This window comes from Argiope bruennichi, chromosome 8, assembly GCF_947563725.1.
Source record: "Argiope bruennichi chromosome 8, qqArgBrue1.1, whole genome shotgun sequence".
Classification (NCBI taxonomy): domain Eukaryota; kingdom Metazoa; phylum Arthropoda; class Arachnida; order Araneae; family Araneidae; genus Argiope; species Argiope bruennichi.
In genome coordinates, this window is record NC_079158.1 from 21,437,241 (window position 1) to 21,461,879 (window position 24,639).

A 24,639-nucleotide genomic window follows, 5' to 3' on the forward strand; every position below is an offset into this window, starting at 1 on the left:
CATTCTGAACAAATTTTGAAAAAATGCAAATATGTATAGATGTAGAAGATATTCATTCTGAACAAATTTTGAAAAAATGCAAATATGTATAGATGTAGAAGATATTCATTCTGAACAAATTTTGAAAAAATGCAAATATGTATAGATGTAGGAGATATTCATTCTGAACAAATTTTGAAAAAATGCAAATATGTATAGATGTAGAAGATATGCATTTTGAACAAATTTTGAAAATATGCAAATATGTATAGATGTAGGAGATATTCATTCTGAACAAATTTTGAAAAAATGCAAATATGTATAGATGTAGGAGATATTCATTCTGAACAAATTTTGAAAAAATGCAAATATGTATAGATGTAGGAGATATTCATTCTGAACAAATTTTGAAAAAATGCAAATATGTATAGATGTAGAAGATATGCATTTTGAACAAATTTTGAAAATATGCAAATATGTATAGATGTAGAAGATATGCATTTTGAACAAATTTTTAAACACTTCAATTAAGATATTATCTAAGGATTTTTTAAAATTTAATGAAAGTCAATGAATGCATTATTATTTTCTGATTCTGCTACTTTAATAATCTATCATAATATGTGCATTATCCAATAAAATTACAATGAAAATCTCATTCAAACACCGGTCATGGAAAAGTGGTTTAAGTCAGTGAATTTGTCTTTTTAATATTTGAGAAAATTTTATGAATAGAAAAATAAAGCTTTGTATGCTTATAGAATAATGTAAGAGAAAAAAATTACTCACTATCACTTTTCCGCCATGTGATCCATATAAAAAAAATTAATTATTCTAACTTTTTAATATCCCCTTCTATAGAAGCCTAAGTATTTATATATATTCGTGTATCTAATCTGTCGAAGATTTGCAACTGGAAGTGTATATCTAATTATAATAATTAAAGAAATAAACGCATCTCCCATTCATTGGGGACATTTCTTTGTATTAGTAGCTTTTTGCAAAATGCATTACACTGTGTACGTTTGAAGAACGACATTTTGTGACTGTTTTAAATTGTGAACTCAAGAATGACACACATATTACAACAACGAAAAAAATAATAGTGATTTTATTTCCAAAGTCATTTTATATCAATTGACGTTTTTACATTGAATAAGTAGGCTCTAAGTACATATTTCATTTATTTCAAACACGCATTTTTTTTAAAAAGTTGATATTATTAATGTAAACACATTTCACCCCCCCCCAAAATATATGATGAAAGAAATTTTTTCAATACTATTTAAAGTTTATACACAGGAAAATGATTATGTATGTTTCCAGCTCTCTGAAGTTTGTATCGTGGTTGCTTTTCTTGGATCTTTATTTTGTGATGGTCTCATCCCCAGTGACGCAATAAAAGTTGCAGATGGTAAGTTCTTCAATCACCAGTCATCATTTCCATGAACTCTGCAAGGAAGAAAAGAAACTTTTATAAATGAAAGTCTAAGCACTATTAGCCATACCCACTTGTGCAATTAATTTAGCTTATTTTAGTAATATTAACGCCCCCTTTTAAAGCAACACTAGGGATATTTTGGAACGGACTTCGCAATTTTGAGCGCGGTCAGATGACGAGGACAACAACTAAGTTGGCGCCCCTTCTCCATATTTCCCACACTAGCGGGAGGACGATTGGCCCCGATGGATTTAGCACGCACCACGTCCGCTTACACGATGGTTATTTAATGGAATCGTGTTCTCGAGCCTGCAACCCTCCAGTTCAGAAGCCAAGATCTTTAAAGCAGGCCGCTGCGGCCGCCACTTGCGCAACTAATCGCATCGATAAGTAGCAGCCTCTGGATTTAATGGAGCCTATTAATCGACTGCAATCGATGCCCAACCTAGTAACTAATTACAGTTCGTCATCTGAGTTAACAATTGCACAAATAGCACATATTTTAGTTGCCCCAAAACATGAAGGGCATTTTACTTCATGTAACCTATTAACTGAAGACAACTGGTGGCGCCACTGATGATCTGATGCATCTGCGCGAATAATCTGTCAGATAGTGAGTATCAACTCTACAAAAATTCATAGAAGAAGGCGCATCGCATGGACGATCGTATGCCAACATGAATTTGAGCAGACACGCACAAGGTGATTCAAAAATACAGAGCAATTTTAACATATGGGTTGCCACGAGAACTCTCCTGGGATTCACCTTTTCTGTCTAATTAGATAATACCTTCTCTATTGTAGTTAATAGATAGTAAATGAAGGGTCTCATAATTATGTAGATGATTTGATTCATAGATGTAAGCTATGGTTGTTGTTGTTGTCTATGGTATTTAGTGGCGCAAGGGCCATATTTGGCCATGCTGCTCCAAGCAAATGGTAAAAAATAAAAGTAGAAGTAAAACATTAATACATGGTTTTTTTATACATTAGTTAAAATATAAAAGCAGATAGAAATAAAAGCATGTATAGTATAATAATGCAATACTATAAGATAGACTTGTTTGAATGAATGTTAGATGAATGATATGAAACTAATGACCAAAATGATAAAACTATTGTTCACAATATCAAATGCAAATATAAAAGTTAATAGATTTTAAAAACTTAAAAATGTTTGGGTGGTATCTCTCGCCCACCAAGTTCTGCAAGGTTAATGACGATGTTTTTAAAAAATGAACACGATTTTGATTAAAAGCGGGACACTCAATTAAAATATGATTTACAGTAAAATCCTTATGGTATGTTGGGCAATTTGACGCCACCTCACCAAAAATGAGATGTCGGTGTGTATAGCGCGTATGACCTATACGGAGACGAATCAATTTCACATCAGTCTCGCGTGTTGGGAGAACAGACCACAATCCAATAGTTGGTTTGATGGAACACAGTTTATTTTGTGTCCGCAGGTCCCACGTTAATTGCCAAGTAGAGAAACTGTGTTTCGCGAAGAACTTTTTGATATCACAATAAGGAAGTTCCTGAGACAAAAAGTTCGTTGCTGATTTTGCCGCTGAATCTGCCAGTTCGTTTCCAGAAATGCCAATGTGACTAGGGATCCAGCAAAAATTGACTGTAAAATCCTTCTTTTGCAAGAGATGCAAAGTGAATAGAATTTGTATAACTATCGGGTAAGTTAAGCTATGGTAGTGAACGTATTAACAATAATTTATTAGGAAATGAATAATGATTGCATAGAAAAGATGGAGCTTGCAATCTGCCACATCATACATATATGAAAAACTACTCGTTTATATAAAACTTAGGACAACAGAGTCTTATAACAATTTTTGCATTTAGTATAGTTTTAAAATCCAAATTCCATTTACACATATTAATTCTATATATGTGTATAAATATCATATATAAACTCTTCTAAACATATTAGTGTGGTACCATGTTATTCAAATCAATTGCACCGGTTATAAGTGGCTAGAATCTACTTCCAACTAGCAATAATAAAAAAGAATTTGAACATTTTACAGAAAGTGGTTCCAAATTTTGTTGCACACGTAATAATCGCTCCTGAGCAACATCCATGTGGAATTTCGATTCATTGTGAAGCAGATTTGGAAACATTGATAAGCAAAAGATATTCTTATGTTTGTTCTAGATGCAACTATTTAAATCTTTTAAAAATACTTCATGCGTTTTCATATTCATTGATACATATACTAGACTATGCCTTAATGTTTTCCTTGAGTGCAATATAAACGTTAAGAAAGAACACTTAAAGAATGGATCATATGGTAACGAAATAAACTTTCAAATGGATATTGCCCATTTGACCAAGGAAAGTCACATAGATCAATGACTATATACCCAAACAAAACTTTAAGGCCCTTTAGTATTGTGCTCAATGCTTTGATTCTATCATTGTTCTCAAGAAAGTTATAGTCATTTGTAATTGGTACAATTATTTTGAATAAAAATGTGTAGGAGCAATTACATTCCATGAAGTATTGTTTTTAACACAATCTTTCATTTATTCTTCAATCCACAATCTTGTTTCATTTCATCCAAATGTGTGACTAAATGTATCTAATCATATAAAATCATAAAGAAAGAACCACCGAAAAAAATACTCACCATCGAAGTCGACGGTTCCGGAACCGTCAGTATCAATCTCAGCGATCATTTCATCTAACTCATCTTCCGTCAGCTTGTCATCGAGAGCTCGCAAGATCTCTCGTAAGTCCGCAACATTAATATACCCGTTCCCTTCTTTATCGTACATACGAAACGCTTCCCTTAACTCTTCCTGCATGGCCTCCGCGTCTTCTTCTACCAAGAACCTGGATGTCAGTGCCAAGAACTCATCGAACTCTAACTCACCGCTGCCTATAGAGCACAACAAAGAATAACAATCCATATAATATCTTTTAAAATACAAAACATAGCATTTAAAATGATAATTTAACAGAAGAATCTAACATTTCTAAGAAAATGTTACCTTAGAACCGTCCAATGTCACGCACTCGTCCTAATCATAATCGTTTCTATTGAAAATGAGTTCGTCTAGAAATCTATATTCTTTTCATGTGTTCGTACAATTTTGTGTGTTTGTGTGTGTTGGGAATGCTCAGTTCACAGTATCCAAAGGGTTAAATTATATCGATGTTTTCCCCCGCCTCCAGATATTATGATAAAAAGTTTCAGAAAATAGTTGATTTAAAGTGAACATTCTCAAGAAAACAATAATAAAATTATTTCTAGAAGTTTTTACTTTTCCAGACATAGCATGAATAATTCATATTTTATATTCTATTATCGTTTTTAAATAAACTGACGTATGTGGAGTAAAGACAAGTTGACAGCGTATTGAATGTAGAGCAAATGTCGCAATTAAATATTTGCTACAAAAATATCGAAATGTCACTACAAGCTTTTGAGAATGATAGTTTATTGAAAATGATAGTTTTTAAAAATGTAATATACTTGATTGATAATAAATAAAATATCCACATTCCATTTTTTAGGCAACAAATTATTATGAAATCCAAACTATATCTCCTAAATATTATTAGAAAATATTATTAAAGTATTTTGTGACATTTCTCGAAGCCATTCATAAAAAAATTATCTGAAGAGCGTTGCAACAATTCATCTATTCTGCCTCCCAAAGAGAAACAAATGAAAGCAGTAAGATATGACATATTGTAATTTTTTTTAAAATATTTCTCACTTTCAAAACCATATTCTCTGATAATATTGATTAAATCTATCAATATAATGAAAATTACATCAAATCAGAACAAGATTCCAGAAAATGATTTTAAATATATTTTGGACTGGTAGAAACTATGACACAAGTGTACTAAGCTTGAAAAAAATTGCTGTGAGGGTATTCAATAACCAATTAATTTATTTATTTATTTTACTTGATATATGAAATTTTATAAGTTTTCATATGAAGTAATAATGTTAGCACTGTATACAGGAATTTTAAAAAATAGTTATGCGCTATTTATTTTGTAATTTGCAATTTTTGAAAAAAATATTTTCATCTCTTTCACTGAAATTTATATTTTTGTAAAAATTTTCCAACATACTAGTTCTGAGTTTTAAAAAAGCATCAATAAAGTTATGAATTTGAAATTCCTGAATTGTATTTTTTTTCTTACTTTTTTCAATGTTCTCCTATATTTTTAATACCCAATTAGCTTTCTAAGTAAAACACAAAAACAAAGCTCCATTTTTATTGTTGCTCATCGCAATATCTCAAATAGTCTACAAGGTTTCTCAAACAATGAAAATAGAATATTTCTTCACATATTGTATTCGAAGGACTAACATTAAATTTTTATTTTCAACAAAAATTGATTTACGTATCCATATTTATTTGCTTTCATAAAATATGTTATGAAGCAACAGAAAACATGTGCTTAACATAAATAAAATATTTATTAAACCAATAAAAAGTATTTTTTTAATCATTAAACTATTAGATGCACTATAATTTAAAGTAAATACTATGCTACTTTATTTAATGATAGTAAAATCAAGTATATAATTGAAATCTATCGAATATAGTATTAGATTCACGAGATTAATTTACGTTAATGCTTTGTATAAAAAGAGGTAATATTTATTTATTTGTTTAACTTGTGTTGTGACTTGAAGAAAATTTTACAAAAACCTTGTAGTTAAAATAACTTTAAATGCAAATATATTTTTATAAACAAATTAATAAAAAATATCATTCGGGAAACGGACTGTAACTTCTCTTAAAAATTAATGTAACAATTTTTTAAATATTTCTCTTAACTTATGAATGACAAATTTGCGAAGTACAAAAACTTGAGAGCCATTTTTGGTGATCTGCAAGCCTTCTTTTAGCACTCTGATTCCCAACAATGAAATCTATTGGTTACTCATCAGTATACACGTGTAGAGAAACTCATTAAGCTAATGTCTATTTATTTACGTTTAAAACAATTACATAATAGAAAATGGGCTAATTTTGCACTACTGCGCAGTCGTTTTAAATGTCACCTTTTCCATTAGATTGTCTCGAATCCGTGCCAAGTGTGATAAAGGAAGTTCAGAATGAACTGATTGAGATTGTTTTTGAGTCTCATTCTAGCGATTTTTTTTTTTTTTTTTTTTTTTTACGGCCATAAAAATATTTTTGAGACTAAAAAGATTTAAAAAAAAACAAGATTAAAAAAACAAACAATGTTCTGCCCTATTTCTTAATGAATGTATTCTTAAAAATACTAATGTTAAATCAGAATAAGAACAAAATCTTTGTAAAATATATATTATTTTTATATATCTGCAGTTAGATGAAAACCAAGATACAAAGATTTATAATTATTTTTAATGCTGAATAAACGAAGGTGGAAAAGTATTATTTAAAACTGTATTTTACTTTTCCAAAATATCTGCTGTCATGAAATAAAATCTTTCATCAAAACACGGAGAAGTAATCCAACATCGTAATTTTAGTATTTTTTTTATTTAGATACCTTAATTTGTGAATGACTATATATCTATAAACTGAAAAAGTCATTTTGATATTTTTTATTGAGATATATTCTCGATTCTTTATTATTTTTTCCCTAACAAACTAGCACTATTTAACTAAATTTGAAAAATGGCATCATTCGAAAGTATAATATGTCAAAATATTTAATTGTATTTCTATGCTATTACAATAACCAACAGATTCTCACTTTGATTCGATTTTTTTTATCAAAAGTACTCTAAATGCTTTTGATAATTCAAAAATAAAACAATCTACATTGCTTCTACTGACCGTCCACGTCGATTTCTTGTATTAGTTCTCTTAACTCGCTTTCCACGAACGTTTGTCCGAGTGTCCTCAAGATGGTGGCAACCATGTTTGTGTTGATGGACCCTTTCTTGTCTTTGTCGAACATGTCGAAGGCCTTCTTCAACACTGCAGGGGAAGAAAAAAAAAGTAAATTAGAAAGAGTTTTGAAGAACAGCAACAAAAGAACTGAACAAAATATGGTTACTAAAAGAAATAATGAATAAATATATTAAAAACAAATGCAATAAGAACAGATTATAAAAATACATTCTTATTAAAACATTAAAAATAATTTTTTTGTAGTTTTCCGTTGTTTAGTTTCTGTTGTTATAAATATCATGGAATCTCCAATTCAATTTTCTCATATTCAAAGCACAATTATTACAGAATCAAAATTATCCTATAAAGAACTGAATTAAAGATGGTTACTAAAATGAATAATGAATAAACAGATTAAAAACAAATGCAATAAGAAACAGTTTATAAAAACACATTTTTACTATCACACTAAAAATATTTTTTTAATAATTTTTCTGTTGTTTAGTATTTAATTTGTAATTTATTATTATAAATATCATGGAACCTCAAATTCAGTTTTTCCCATATTCAAATCCAGATGGCATCATTATTACGGAATCAAAATTACACTAAATTAATCAAGATGAAGTGAAATTAAGAATTAATTATACTAATACAGTCCATTTTCATAAATAATGCGCACAAACATAAAACCGAAACTACTATAATCTAATATTTAAGAAAATGAGCTTAAAATCAAATTATAATATTCCATATTTGCAAAATAAAATGAGAACACTGAAGTTAAATGAATGTATATTATTCTTTCACTGTGTGTGTTGTGTATTTGCAGAACTACTCAAGCACAAAAAACATTTAATCCAACTTTAGCACTAATATTTCTATATAATTCTTAACTTTTCATGCAGAATACGAACACGAGTTTCACTGATATATAGATTTTAGAGTTATGGTTGTTTTATCGGTCTTTACAATGTTTTTTTTTTTCCTATTTACGATAAAATTATTCTTAAAGCCTTGGGTAGCTTTTAATTTTTTTTTTTTTGCGCACTTTCTGACTTTCTCTTCTAACCTATTATTACTGAATCTAATTTTATACTAATGTTTTTTTTCTAGTCAGTTTAGCACCTTTATAATCGCATCAAGCCTATGCTATTTTTTTTTACTCCGGTATTTAATGATTTCTTTCATGTTCATGGAGTTTCGTTATCTACTGCAATCAAATTTTGATAGACTAGTGTTTATGTGATTTTATTATTTATAATATTTTGTTTTTATTTAATTACTTTATTTGTATTTTTTATTCTTTGTATATTTATTCATACAGTAAAGATTAATACTGAATATAGATGGCGCAGTATGCTCTAACCCATATGTATGTTTGGAATGTGGGGGAAGCGCACTTAAGCTGTTTTTGTAGACACTTCTCCCTGAGAGTTGGTGTGAAACTGGTGCAAGTAGGCACCGCTCGCTCTTTTGTTAGCGGCAAAAAGAAGTATTCGTTCGCTCTTTGTTAGCGGCAATTTCTACTTTAATTGTATATAGTATTATGTGTTACCTTATATGTGTGAAGTCATCGTCCATGTGTTGTTATATGTGTATGTGTGCAAAATAAATAAGAAAAGAGACAAGAAGGCATCTTTCCTTGGCTTAAATACACACAACCAGCTCTACAACTAGTATTTGGAATTTTCGGGACTGTTGCGTATTTCCGGTCAAAATATAATATTTTAAGATGTTAACAATTTAATTAGCAATTACTAAGTTGATTATAATTAAAATTAAATTTCATGCCAACGATTCTGTCCTGTAGTGTATATTAAAAGAAAATTGATTATAAGCTACCGTTATATTACTTGTGTTAATGAATTATATAATATATTTAGAAGACTAAAAAGTAAAAAAATGTTAAAAATAAAAAAAAGTATCTTGAAAAAAAAACTTTTTTTTTATTCAGTGATATTATTTTAATCGTTACTGCATCACTGAATTATAAATTTATACGAGACATAATTAAGGGGCTCTTCTAAAAAATGCAAGAGCGCCGTTACTTGTGCTTACCAACAATGACCAATTTATTTTATGCATATTATTCCATTTTATTATTCTATTTTATGCATAAAATAACATTCAGAATTAATAAAAGAATATGTTCGAATGAAGTCTATATCTAAATCTAATAATTTTGTTTCAATTGTTTGATAAATTAGAAATATCTTAATGATGCTTTTGTGTGATGTATATATGCTGTATTGCAAACGTATGAATAAATTTCTAGTCGGAAGCTGATGGAAAATATTTTATGGCAAATTTCATTTAACAAGCCTCTTTTAAGTCGTTTATTTTGTTCTGTTATAAAGAGAAGATAAAAAGTACACGCACACACACAATGGGAGTCAAATGACTTCCATCAAATTTTAATATCTTCATTATCGTTTTCATCATCCATTTTATTTTTCATTTATTATCAATTTTAAAAATGATTTGAAGGCTGCCATGCAATTATTTTTATATTTTACCACATCTACTAACTTTTTGAAAATATCTCTTAATTCCAACTAAATCTTAGGCGTATATCAAAACGAGGTTTAATGAACAAATCAAACATCAAATATGATTTGTAACATTTTTTAAAAATTAAGTATAATTCAGATATATTCTGTATTGACTTTAAAAATTATTCTGGCATCTGATTGAATTAGGAATAAATAATTTGACAGTAGTGTTACTGTTCTAAGGGTAAAAACAATGCATTTCTTAATGGAATTTAGACAAACTTTTGTCAAAGATATTTTTTGAGTTTTTGTGCCAACAATTAATCCAATTTATTTCTGTCTATAAAGATTCCTAATTTTAAAATTGCGACGCATTTGCTCAAAATATTTCTCATGCCTTGAAATGGAAGCAGAAGAGACAATTGTGGAGAAAAGACAATTGAAAGGCAAAGTTCAAACGTCATCCGTAACTGAACTCCCCCTTTGGAAACGACGCCAAATTTGGCATCACTGACAACCCGAACCTCGGATTATTTATATCTTGAGATACTTTGCAGCGGTAAGCGCAAGGGGCCGGAAGCTTTCATCTACCTGTTGGGGTTGCTAATATGGGTTTGTCAGTTGTAAAAGTAAATATTTATTTTACGAAAAAAACTATTCTTCTCAGTACAGTTTATGTGCGAAATTTTCTTCAAAATTTTTTTTTTCGAATTTTCTTAAATTTTTGTGTTTTATGAGATGATTTAATATAAATATTTTTCTTTTTGAAGATTGATTCATTATACAAACATACACTGGATAGTTTTTATAGCAAGAATATTTTACTCTTACAAGAAAACTTTGTTAGTTGCTATTTTATTGCTTAAAGCACTTCATATTTTATAGGAAAAAAATATCAGTCTTTTTTTAAGATCTTTTTTCGAATTTTATAAACAATAAAACAGATTAAATTAAAAATTCCTTTGGCTTTTGAGATTGTGTAAAACTATTTAAAACTAGACTTTTGAACTTTGACTGAATTTTCTTATCTAACTTTAATTTTGCATCTAAAGAAGCATTGTATAATTTTTCCTTTACACGGAGTACTTTCAGGCACAAAGCTCTGCGAAGTGTTTGTGCTATCTTATAATATTCATCACGCTGAACTTTAATACTATTTTTATTATTTTTCAAATATAAAGATAATGCAAAAATTAATTTATAATTTTATTTTGAATAGAATTATGAAATATTAAGTTACATTTTATATTTACAATTTTTAATATAAAAATTGATATGAAGTACAACATATAATTTAAATACAATTACAAATATATTAAAGATGTTACTGAGATTTTAGATATATCAGATTTGAAATGTTTATATGAATATTAAATTTTGAGTATTTTTTATGATTATCAGAATTAAAAGAAACTTTAATGAAAATTTATTACTTGGGAAAAAAAATTGCAACGAAATATGTCTATAAGCTACGAGTAGTTTTTTATATTATTGTAATCTTTTCGATCTAAAAGGTAAAAAATTAATATTTTCATGTAAATTGAAATTTACTCACTTTTCTCATGGTAAACAAAAGTAACATAAATTTGTTTTAAAAGTAATTTGGAAATTCGTTATCGAGATATAATCTACATTTAAAAGCAAAATTAAAAGAATTATAATTAAAGATGATATTTAAAATTTTGATATATGAAAAGGTTAAAGCATATCAAATTACTTTTTTTTCCTGAAAAATTGCCCAAAATTATTCATTTTTTTAATATTAAAATAGCCTAAAATTATGTTTAATGAATTTATATTCTGTTTAATATATAAATTATATCTTTCGTACGGGTGAACGATTTTAGATTAAAAGAATTGCATAAGAAATAATTTGAATGAATTTTATTTATTTATTTAATTTTTTTTTTTTCGTCTTGAGAAATAAAGTCTCTTTACTTTCATTGATTTACTGATAATAATTATTTTTTTTCTAAAATAATAATAATAAAAAAAACTAATTACTGTGTGTGGATATTGGGATAGAATGTAGGAATTAGAATTAAATAATATAGAAAATGTTGCGAATAGTAAAGAAATTAAGAAGTTTTGTTAGATTCGATAGTTGCAGTGAAAACTCGAAATGGGGACAATCAAAATTTCTAAAGTTCGATATAATGTACAGAAATTATTTATATAGCTCTATTTTTGTATCTACTTATGAATGAACAAATGAACTAAATGAAAAAAGAACTTTATTTATTTAAAATTTTCACCATACTTTATCTGCTGTCGAATAGTTTTTAAGCAATTATTGGGATTAGCTAAGAAAATCGTTTGCAGCATTCAATGAATGTCATTCGATCTTGTTATTGTCATTCCCTTTTCTATGTCAACCGTATTATTAAGTCGGCAAATCGGTTTTTAGTTCTTGGCATGGTAGGGATAGATCCGGGTACTTGGGTGCACCGCGAGGAATTCAGAGAGACACTATTCTGAATATAGAAATAGCGGAATGGCATTCTTTCTCTTCCATCTAGATCCGCTTCGAGTCGGCTAAAAATAATTCTCGACTCTCTTACCTAATTCCAAGAGATGTTTAGATATCTGGAGTTTGAGGTTTGAGTTGCACCTTTTCAGAATTCCCTAAGATAATTTTTGGAAATGAGTGTAGAATTTTCATGAAATTACGTGGCGACTTTTTTTATATAAATCAACTATCGACTGAGTTCGTTTTAAGATTATTAATATTCATTAGATAATTCTTTTTCTTTCTTTCTTTTGTGTAAACATTATTCTTGTTGGTAAAAGAGCAAAATTAATTTTTAAATTTATATTTTTTTTAACTTGGAAAACTTTTTAATTATAAAAATACCATGGTATTTAATTTTTATGAAATCAGTGATGTATATATTTTAAATATTATAGAAAACTTTCTTCAATATTTTATTTAGAGGGCATGATTTTTGGTAATTTTTTATAAATCTGCATTTAATGAAGGCTGTATTTAATACATAAATTATAAATTCATGAGCTGAAAAATTTTCGTTCAAAATCTAAACTCTATTCATAATTATTTTTCTTTACTGATAAGAAGAAGTTAATTCAAAATTCGGTATTTTTTTAACTTGATCAATACATTTTTAAACCTTAACCAATGAAAGAAATCTTTTCCGAAAAATGACATTTATTTTAATAATGTTACGTTAAATTTATTTAAATTCAAACTGAAATGAAAAGAAGAAATTTATATGAATTTCTTTTTATATATTTTTTGTGATTTATTTTTGAAAATTCCTTAATTAAAGCCTAAGTGCATTAAATATATTTCCAGCATTTTAAAGAACATATTAGTTTCACATCTTGTATTAAAAATTTTTTTAAGTCCTTAAGTACCTATCTGAGAAATATTTTTAACAATTTCCTTTTTAATTAATTTTAATTTTCAAATGTTTGATTTTATTGAATTTAATACATAATTATATGATAATGTCAAGAGAAATTTTTAGCAAAAATATATCTCCCTCCCCAATTTTTTTTCTTGCATTATTGCAGAAACAACCACAACAATAACAAAAATGTATATGATCAGGCTCTTAAAGGATTTGAAGGATATGAGATGTATATTTCTATAGGTTTTGTATCATTTCCTAATGTCATAGCTTTTTTATGAAAATGCCTTCTAAAATTAATCAATTTTAGAAATTTTTTGTCAAAATAATTAATTTTTTTGTTTGGAGTATCTTAGTTTAAAGCAAAAAATTATCTTCATAAAAGTACAGCTTATTTTATTCTATGCCTTATTAAATAAAATTTGGTTTTTTTCTCAAGTTTTTCTTCGTTTCATATTCATTTAAATCTTTTTGGTAAATTCTCACGTGATCAACGAACAGGAATAATCTTAAGCTGTATTATTATTATTATTTATTAAAATTCCAGTTTTTCTTTGAAAATACTTTAAATAATGAGCTAACCACCTCAGATGAAATTTCAATATTTCATCGAATTCATGAAAAATTTTTATTGGGAAAAATTTGATTATTTTGACATTAAAAACATAAAAATTGCTTCTGATGGTAAAAATTTTTCAATTCGAATTCGTGAGCGAAAGAATCATTCAAAATTTTAGTCAAGGAATGATTTTAAGGAATGATTTATTATTGAAATAAGTATTAATTTTAAATCCATAAATAGAAAAAAAATCAATTTAGTATCAGTAATATGCGGAAAGCCTCTGCTATTACTATTTTTTGATATCTGTTTCTTTATATATGCATCGTAAATTAATCTGTCAAGAATAAAATACTTATGATTTTATTTTTATTTATATATTTTTTCATTTTAAGTAATGGTCGGAATTTTATTTAATATTGGTTTTTTATTTGTGTGATATTTAAAGTATTAATATTATTTGAAAGCATTATATTGTGAAGCAAAAATTCTTAACTTTGAGTGCCGTATAGTGCATTTTTTAATTTTCTATGCAAATATTGTTGTTACATTAAAATTAATTTAATTCTATAGAATAACTATCATAAATTATATTTTGTTCCCTTTTAATGTTTATATTTCTTATATATTTTATGCTGGGAATACTATAATACGTTAAAGACATTAAGGTGGAGGAAGTTGAAGCAGAAACTCGCAAAAGACCTTTGTAAATTATAGCCATTTTCCTCATGAAAAGCGTTTAGTAAGAAAAACCTTGTAAAGACCTGCATTAAAGTAATGATTCACCAGAGGTGTTAAATACTGCATATTACATCATTCGATAATCTTGTATTAACAATCCATATACAAGAGATAAAAAAATAATGTTATTACTTGATGATCGACCAAAATAATGTCAAGCTAAAGTATTTTTTTACTTACTTTCGACTTGTTCCTTGCTCAGTTCTTCAACCTGTAATAAAAAGATGAAATATATGAGAGGAAGACAAAACTTTTCAAATTGTAAAAACAATAAAAATGCGTATTAAGACAGTGCAAAATTAAAGATTTTTTTCCCAACTCGGCTTATTACATGACAACCTATTTTAAAGCAAATAAAATTAAAATTGTAAAATAAGAAATATTTGTGTTATATATTCGTTTGGATGACTTATATATAACGATTAATAAGAAAGTTATTTAGATGATTAAGATTAAATAGAAGTTAAAATTTCTCTAATCTTACACACCATATTACATGGGATTTATTTGAGATATTTAAGAGGCAACTAAGCCCTCGCATGCAAAAAAATATAATTTAAGAAATGAATCGATTGAGAAGAAATCTTAAACTGTTTCCTTAAAGTCCATGAATTTTTTATGCATGATGCAAAATAAATTTTACAAGAATTTAGTCATCACCATAAATTTTTTTCAAAAGTCAAGGGTATTTCCTTTTTAAAAAATTGCTAAATCTTTCATTGATATTTATTTTTTATTGCCAAACATAATTATATCAAGAAACATATTATTTTTTATTTCATATTTAAGCAGATAAAGTTCGAATGTTTCCATTCTACATCGATAAATTTTTACAGAATTTCAAAATTTACTAAGAAATCATGTGCAAAAATCTTAGTAAAATTAATGTATAAAAATTAAAATAATTAGGACGCAAACCTAATGGATTGACGGACTGAAACCCAAAAATATAATGCTAAATAATTTCATTAATGAAATTTTATATGATTGATTAGGCTAGAAAATATTATTAATTGACAGATATTTGAAAATCAAATTTAAGAAATCATTTAATGTGTAAAATGTTGATTCTGTCCTCTGGAAGCTATTTTTTCGGTTATATTCTTGAAATGATAAGAACTCCATTAATAATTATTCATTAATAATAAACTTATTTTATTCAAACAGAAGACGAGTTTTTATAAATTTTTAAAAATACAAAAATTATTAGCTGTCTAACTGGGCAAAAAGAAACACGTTTCATAAAATTGTTAACTATGTGTGGTATTTTTTAAAAATAAATACTTTAAAAATATTAAAAAGAAGTTGGGAAAATTATATTTCTTATTTTCAATTTAAAAAAATTATTTATTTCATATCTGTTTAATACAAACTTATTTATATTAAAAACTTTGATTATTAAATTAGATATTGAATAAAAAGTAAAAAAAAACAGTTATTTCATCTTAATATTTCTAGAAGTGTGGCCAATTTTAAAATTTTAACAGCACATAGATATTTCATAAACAGTTTTTTTAAAAAAAAGACTGTTTTGTAGTTAGAATTCTAAAAATTATCATGCTGTTGAGATTTCCATATTTATGGAAAATTGTAGTTGATGCTATTAGCTAAGGAAAAATTAATGATTAATTAAACAGAAATGCAAATTAATTATGGTGGCATTTTTTGTGTACCTTGTTAATTTTTTCTAATTGATTACTTTTGATTAATTTTTATTATCATTATTATTATGATATTAACGCATAATGGTAATAGTAATTAAAAATTCTATCATTATTTTTATCAATATAACTGCAATATTTGTTACATCGATTATTTGGTTAGATAATTTAATTAGCTTTCTAACAAATATATTGAAAATTGAGCGAGTTTATTTATTAGTGCTGGATAATAAATAAAGGACTAGTAAGACTAATTAAAATTGTTTCGAATTCTAGGTATTATAATCGCACGAATAATCACACGAATGTAACTCCATATTTTCGAAATAAAATAATTTTTATAATATTTTTATTTAACTTGATTATTTCATGTTTGTAGAGATAGGATTTTGAAATAAATTTTTCGCTCACTTCTTGATACTTACAGAAATAAATTTTTGTGTTTTAGATGGCATTATTTTTTATTTTAACTTTATAACATTTATTTACTTTTTTTACTTTTACAATGTTATCATCTACTCATTAATAAAATTAAATTTTAATTCCATACCAGTTGTGTCACTTGGTAATCAGTTTACGAAACAATACATTTCAATATTAAAAAAAAGAATATAAATTGTAAAAAATTCTGATATTTAGTATACTTATATAAGAGCGCTTTGGAAAACTTTTTTAAAATTAAATTTATTATTAAAATTTTCTCTTAAATAATTGGCGGTATTTATAATTAATATATAAAAGCATGTCTTTTTTTTAAAAAAAAATAGCGCTGCTTCAAACTTTAAAATATTTTATTCAATACTTCATTCATCCAGTCTTAAGATAGAAAATTGGTGACAGAATCAAATTTTGCTACCAATAAATTGTCGTATCTATTTGTAAATATATTTGAAAAAAAAAAGAAAAGATGAGAACTAATCTTAATACTTAAAGAATTGTAAGTCTAAACTATTTTTTTGTTGTTGTTGTTGTTATGCTTTTAAGCATTTTTTCAATCATTTTTTATCATCAGTGGAGGGCTTAACTTAATATCCTCCAATATAAAATTAAATTGCTCTTTATATATTTTTAATTATTAAATTAAACGCAATTTTTGTATTCTTTATAATTTAGTCTCTAAATCGGGATGAACTATTTATTCTTTAACATTTTCTGAAAAGGGTACAAAAATGCATTTAATAATTGTCTGTATATTCAGTTGTAAAATTTATTATAATAATTCTTCATTAATTAGGAATTTGTCTTTCAATATTATTCTCAGAAATCAGCAAATAATTTATTTTACTATCGCTAGACTACAGATTAATCAACACCCCCCCCAATTCCTATTATCTAGCCTATATTCTTATTTAGGTCATATAATAATAATAGGACTGAAACATAGAATAGCATATAATATGAAGATAAATCAAAAGAGGAATGTAAGAATTGTCATTGTCATTAGAAACACTAATAATCTTTGAGAAATATAAAAGGTTTGAATACATTTGCATTGGCTGTTTATTTATATAGAATAAGTGAGTTTAAATACCTTGTTAGAGAGATAAGTGCGCTTGTATTATATGCCAAAATCAAGAAATATTGAGAAAAGTGTATGGAATTGGTTTAAAATCTTCTTTTTTGTGAATAATAAGCATTTATAAAAAATCGCCAAAGATAAAATCAAAACTTAGAATTGACCATTGAAAGTCAGAGAGTTGCCAAACATAATGTGCCAAAATTCAAATTTTCTTCAAAGGTGCTTAGAAAATTTAGAGATTTTATTTTCTAAGTTCGATGAATTTATTTACATCTTGTATAAAGAATTCATACCGATATTTTGTTTTTAAAAATACCAACTACCTTATTTGACGTTGCAAACGTTTTATTCGAGATAGAATCTGTACGCCATACATCATCTTTTTCCAGATTTTTTTTTTCATATAATTAGTTTGAAAGCAGTTTATAAAGACATTTTAAATTGGTGAAGTGAGAATTTTGAATATTGTCATTGAAAGAAGAGGAAAGATAAAACGAGTTATGAGAAAACTACATTCATATACAATATTTTAGTTACATAAAGCAATTTTAAAAATGAATGCATTTCATAAAAATCTCAATGGTACTTTAAAGAATAATTTAGTTAAGTTAAATTAGTTAATGAAAGCTTAAGGCTAAATTTACCATATTTACTTTTGCCGTATAGGAAGCATATAAAAAGAAAGCCCTGAAATCATGGGAGAAAATAGACCACGAAATATTGATGAATTTCTTTGTTTCAGACTTCACAGAATAAAAAACATATTTTTAGTTCTACGTCTATCTGTCTATATATGAATGTGATAACCCAAAACTGCAACGAGATACAAGCATGAAATTTAGTAATTTTTTCATGAAATTTGTAGAGTTTTAGCAAATGTCGAACGAAATCCTTTTATAAGGAGTTTGTTTGTTCATTGTTCTATGTCCATGTTAACAAGATAAAAGAGCCAAAATAGCTAAATGGATAGGATTGGACGGATAGGATATGATAAATTTATCTCTACAACTGTAGATTTCTCACCTATTGAACGAAGTCGTCAAAGGTTTGACCGTCTATTGGTCTGTGTAATTGAAAGAATGTGGAAAACAAAATTTAAGAAGAAGATATTTTGCACATTATCGTATCGTCAACTTTATAAATCTATATCAAATTGTGAATCCTATCAGGGATAAAGGAGGCATCCAAAATCCTTGTTTAATTTCCTTCATTATTTCCCCCTTTATACTATGAGGCATAAAATGTGCCATTTTGTGTTAGTATCTTAGAAGTTCCGGAGGGGGGGGGGGTATTCCAATTGTTCATTTACATATATAACTTTTTTTAGATAAGAAACATATGATATTATGAGAAGCATTCTGATTTATCTGAATTTATTTAAAAAGTATTTTCCCAATAAGGACTTTTTTTTAAATCAAGCGAATTCTGTAAGAGGCATAAAGCAAAGCAGTTAATGTTGCAACTGTCCAATTGTGTAAAATGCAAAATGCCAAGACATCACGACACTAATTATGAGTGAGGATTCTTCTGACTCAGATTATTGTCAGCGAGTGAAATGAATGTACTTAAATGAGGCAATCAACCGCTACATCTTTCAGAAATAGAAAAACCTTAACTTGGAGAATTTTAGGAGAGAAATTAGCCATCTGAAAACATTTGAAATTTTGTCATAAATCATAGATACTTAGTAAAAATATGTGAAAGAGACAGTTGCATTTAGGACATTAAAACGCTGATGCTTCTACTAGAAGATACCAATGCAAAGGAAGATTTAGTGGTATGACACTGGTATTTCTTCTGCATTGAGCAGTTGTTTTCTTAACTAGGCTTCGTATTTATCCAATATCCAGCAGCATAACGGCATAAAACACAGGCATTAGTTATCAAACCATTAGATCGCGTTAGACGAAGGGACTTTGTCACTTACCATTTTGATGGCTTAGATTAGCTCCCTGTGCGTGGAATAGGGACAAAAGAAACTGAAGCAGAGAAACGGCGAGTGGTATTTGCGGCCGAACTTCCCTCTTCGTGCGGGGTCTCAGTTTCGCTGGGGCGGATGGGAAGCCCTCCCGAAACACCCCATTTTCGTACAGGTCACGTGGTAAATCCCGAAAGCAAGGTCGTCTAGTGTTTCCGAATGCGAACGTTTAAATTTAGAATTGTTGGCCGATTTTTCTTCGGATGTTTCAAACTTTTCTTTTCTTTTTTACTGCCTCCAAGCTGTGTGATGCGTTCGTATCGACTACTCAAGAGAACTCCAGTGTTCTTTTTAGTGTATTTTTTTTTCTAATTATGCAGGTGACATTAGGCTTAGTGACGCAGTTTGCATTCTTTTGGTGGTGGGTTACTTCGGGGTATTCATTGTTTTCATTCTTAGAAATTATGTAAACAAGATATCCCCGCATGACACCTGTTTCTAGTGAATCAATAAATAATTTTAGAGCAAAATGACAATACTTTAGTATTGAACAGTTTTTTAAAAAATTATTAAATAAGAAAAAGCTGAAGGCTATATAATTCTTGTCCAAATTTTAATTCATTAGATCAAATTCAAATTACACTAAATATGATATTTAAACATAAGTGTAAATAATGATTCATATATAAAAAAACAATTGCTTTCGCGACATTAATGGTTCTATAAAGCATTGGACGTCATATCGAAAAATAGCCTCTGTTACTCTTTTAAACAGAACTCGTGAATTAATAACTTTAGAAGACTAATTTTTTAATATTGAAACTTATTTTAAGAAAAGTTTAACTATATGCTGTAGAAATGTGATAAAAAAAATTCTGATGTATTGAGTTTCATCCTTTAGCTTCAGATAAAGACGAATTTCAGCAATTTAACAGTAAATAAAACATAATTTTTTTTTTAGAAAAAATAAAAATAAGGCTAAAATATTATATATGTAACATAAAAACATTTTTTTTTTAATTTAAAGGAATAAATGGTTAAAACTGATATTTGAAAAAAAAAAAATGTGACAGTAGAGTTCGTTATTGATGAGTAAATTGGTAACTGATAGATGGCAAGTAACATGATTTTTTGTTTAAATTTTGCTTTTGTTCACAGAATGAAATATTGAAATAAATCACAATGACTAATTTCTTAATTATATGTTTATATGTTAGTGATCATGAATAATTATATATATATATATATATATATATATATATATATATATATATATATATATATGCTATTTATTAACACTTCCCTTTTGTCTCACTATATTTTCCTCTTAGAAGAGTATAGTAGCAACCATTGTACTTTTACCTACTTTTTCAAGATGTTTGTGATTCTTATAAACTTGCTATTGTCTTGTCTATGTTTTCTAATATTTTCTAAAATAAATAAAATATAAAAAAAGTTTAAGGAAAATATAGAAATATAAATTTTTTTAAATTCTATAAAAATATTATAAAGATATGTTTTGCAAAATATTTTCATAATGAATGTATAAATAAAAAATGTTTTTAATTTATAGTATCCTTTATAAAATAATTTTATTATAAAAATTTATAATATTTTATAATGTATATTTATAATAATTTATTTTATAATATATATAATTTTATTTTATATATCTTTTTATGGGGCTTCCATTTTTTTATATACCTATTGTATATTTCATGTTAAAATAAATATGTTCTGTCATTTTTTATATGAATTGTACCAATTGTTAAAAGAATTTAATATTAGACGTTTATGATATTGATATTCACATTTTTTGATGTTCAATTTTGCGTTCCATGATGCTCTTAAAGAATTATTTATTAGTTGTTTCAATTTTGTTTAAACTGCACTTAAACTTGTATCTTCTATTTCATACCTGTTATATTTTTTATATATTTCTTTATTTTGTTATATTTCTATATATATGTTTTTTATACTTATATTACTATGTTTAATTATACTAAATTTCTTAACAGGGAGTGCTGTTTTGGAACCTATTTGTGACGTAATATTGAACAAAGACTAGATGAAGAGAACGAAATCAGAGAATCAATAACTTTCTCTTCAAACTTTTATACCGCATCAACGGAAGAATATTTGACTCTTACTGTCAGATTTGATTTATACCAGACCGGCAGACGCATTTCATGAAATCTAGATTTTATCATGAATATGTCTTGTATTTCTATTTTTTCTTAGTGACTCCTATATTTTCCATATTTCTTATATTTTTGTTTCTTATTAAATGTTTTGTTATATTTTTTTAGATTTGTATCCATTTTTAAGTTTTTTTATAATTTATTACGAATACTTAATCCTTTCATTGCTTTTTTACTATAAGCAGTTTCTTTGTTTTTTTACAGGCAGGACAGCGAGCGTTCCCATTCCTTACTGTTTCCCAGCACAGCAAGGGATCCTCCCCATCCGCCCCACATTCACAGACCGTCTGACATGAATAGGGCTCGATTAAGCTATGTTCAGAATCATAGGTAGTGTTAGTATCACCTGATACTAACAGGGTCCTCTTTCCATTTTTCAATTTTCAAAATCAAAAAAATTATTGATTTTAATTTAATTTCAGTAAAAGTAACAAATATTATGACAAGCGGACAAAATGAAATATTTAATTGCAAGTCATCGTCACAATTTTCAGGCATTCACTTTAATACATAGCTTCTCTGGGTTGTTGACTTGCAAATCAATAAACCAAATGAAAGAAAAAAAATGCAAGTGAGTTTGTAAACTTGAAAAAAAAAATCCTAAAAATAATATCCTGAAATGTAAAGACGTATAATTTTAATGTGAATGAGTTCCAATATTAGTCCCTTGTTAATCAACTAAATGCACAAACCCAAATTATCCTGGAAATTAGAAAAGAAGTAAGAAAAGGAAATTCTCGTGATTTCAAAGATTTTTTATGTGACCTCTAATCAATTATCCATTTAACAATCTGTTGTTACGCATGAAATACGGAAGACAAACATATCACAAAGAGATTAATTGCATCTCATTTCACAAATCACGAAAATTATCAGAAAATAAAATTTAATTTCATTTTAAACAATTTAGAATAGTAATGATAGACCTCAATCATGTTTTCGACATTTTCAGGTGAACCAAAAATCAAAATTAGTATTCTTATAAAAAAAATATATGTATCAATACATCATATTACTAAATTAATATTTATTGTTAGATTTTGGGAATAGTTACTTGTATATTTTTGTAATTGCAAAAAAAAAAAAAAAAAAATCCCGCGCAAACATTCTGAGGATAACAATGGTTTAAAGAAAACATTCAAGGATTAGACGAAGAAAAGGAACTGCCAGCATGCTTCGTAGTTTATGGAGTGCAAAGAATTTGAGAAAGCTATCCAATGTTTGAAAATTTATTCCAAAATTCTTTATTTATAGAGTCATGAGGGGGATTTTCAGACACACACTTTCATTATCTTCGTAGTACATAGGTTATTAGTGCCAAAGAAATTTGTTCAGTCTGTTATCGCACTAATAACTCATTTTTGAATTATATATTTGCTCTTAAATAAAATTTAAAGAAGATAGTGATACTACATTTCAATATATATATAAACAATTGCCAAAATTCTTGAAAACTTTGCACGACTAAAAAATTAATATCATTGAAAAGAAATATTTTTTTTTTAATTTTAAGATGATGCAAAAATCAGTTTGATGCTGTAATATTGTCGGAAGTTATCGCGGAAATCGTCAAAACCTCGCTTGATTTTTAATTAATTAAAATTAGGAAAACACCGTTCCAAGGTCTGTCCTCCAAACTATATACATGCCAAATTTGGTAACTCTAGGTCAAACTGTAAAGAACCATAACCCACACACATTTTCGTCTTAATTATTAGAAATAATTCTTACTATCGGAATAAACACACTCACACAATATATATATATATATATATATATATATATATATATATATATATATATATATACCTTAGAATCAATCGTTTCATTACATTAGTAAAGTAAATGCGAGAACGTATTAAAAAATTAGCTTGGTCATAGTTGACGACGTATTGCCAATAGATCCTAGTAACTTCTCGGGATTGCAGATTAGATATACAAACTTCAGGAAAAAAGGTAGGGGGAAAGTATAATAAGGCATTTAGAGCTCAATATTCTCTCTTTTGTGGAAATTTTAGATTCTCTGTCTACTCCCTCCTATTTTCATCCCATATGTACTAGTGCATGCTCGATCTGGGCTTCCATAATGAAATTTAATTTTCGTGAAGCTATTGTGCTTGATAATAAATCGCAGCGAGTGATAGGCAATGTCGGATATTTTCGCCGAAACACGAAAGAGCTTTGAAGGCTCCCCTCTTCTTGGCAATTCATGTGCAATTGACAGAAATTTTTTTTAACAAATCCTAAAATCTAGGTACCCCAACAATAGGCAGCCTCTCCCTCTACAATCCAAGTACAGTCCTTAACAAAAGAAGACCCCGCTGAGCTCTCCATTTTTTCCCCCTCCCTTTCCTATCTTCCGCTTTTCCCCAGATGACAATAATACAAAGGGGTAAAGGAGCGGAAATGTGCCTGTTTACATCTCTAGCACAGTAATGCTAATACCTGCCCATAAAATGCTTTGTTACGTGATACTATCTACTTCAATCGTTTATTATATTACTAGTCTCTTTAGACAACAAGCAGGTTCGCTTGGAATATTGGTTATATTTCAGATAAAGCGTTTCTTATAACTTCATGATTCCTCCATATTGTCTGAGATTAAAGTCGCGTCATTTTAGTTCTTGTGTACATTAGCTTTTCTAATGGAAAAAAAATCCCGTAACATTATAGCACTATTACGAACTTAAATATATGTATGGTTCATGCTTTATCTAAATTTCGCGATATTTAAGTTCACTTTTTTTATTTGTTTAGTAAACTAATTGCACAATGTTAAATAAAATTCTTTTATTTAAGCTTTCAAGAATGGAAGAGAATGACAAAATAAGATATCTGACGAATCAATGAATCAACAGTTTGAATTTCAAGGCAAT

At 27.3% G+C, this 24,639-nt stretch overlaps 1 protein-coding gene across 1 annotated transcript; it reads right to left on the bottom strand.

Moving 5' to 3' along the window:
- Positions 1-1,072: 1,072 nt before the first annotated feature.
- LOC129981082 (troponin C) lies at positions 1,073-19,728 on the bottom strand. Its single transcript, XM_056091730.1, has 5 exons — positions 19,572-19,728; positions 14,645-14,675; positions 7,242-7,385; positions 4,070-4,321; positions 1,073-1,431 (listed from the first exon to the last, which is right to left on the bottom strand). The coding sequence occupies exons 1-5, from the start codon at positions 19,572-19,574 to the stop codon at positions 1,403-1,405; spliced, it is 459 nt and encodes a 152-aa protein (XP_055947705.1). The 5' UTR covers positions 19,575-19,728; the 3' UTR covers positions 1,073-1,402.
- Between the last annotated feature and the right edge of the window lie 4,911 nt (positions 19,729-24,639).

Coding starts and splice junctions, on each gene's coding strand:
- LOC129981082 (XM_056091730.1), bottom strand. Junction 7,386..14,644: donor GAGCAAGGAACAAGTCGAAA/GTAAGTAAAAAA, acceptor CTTCCCCTGCAG/TGTTGAAGAAGGCCTTCGAC. Junction 4,322..7,241: donor ACAAGAAATCGACGTGGACG/GTCAGTAGAAGC, acceptor TGTGCTCTATAG/GCAGCGGTGAGTTAGAGTTC.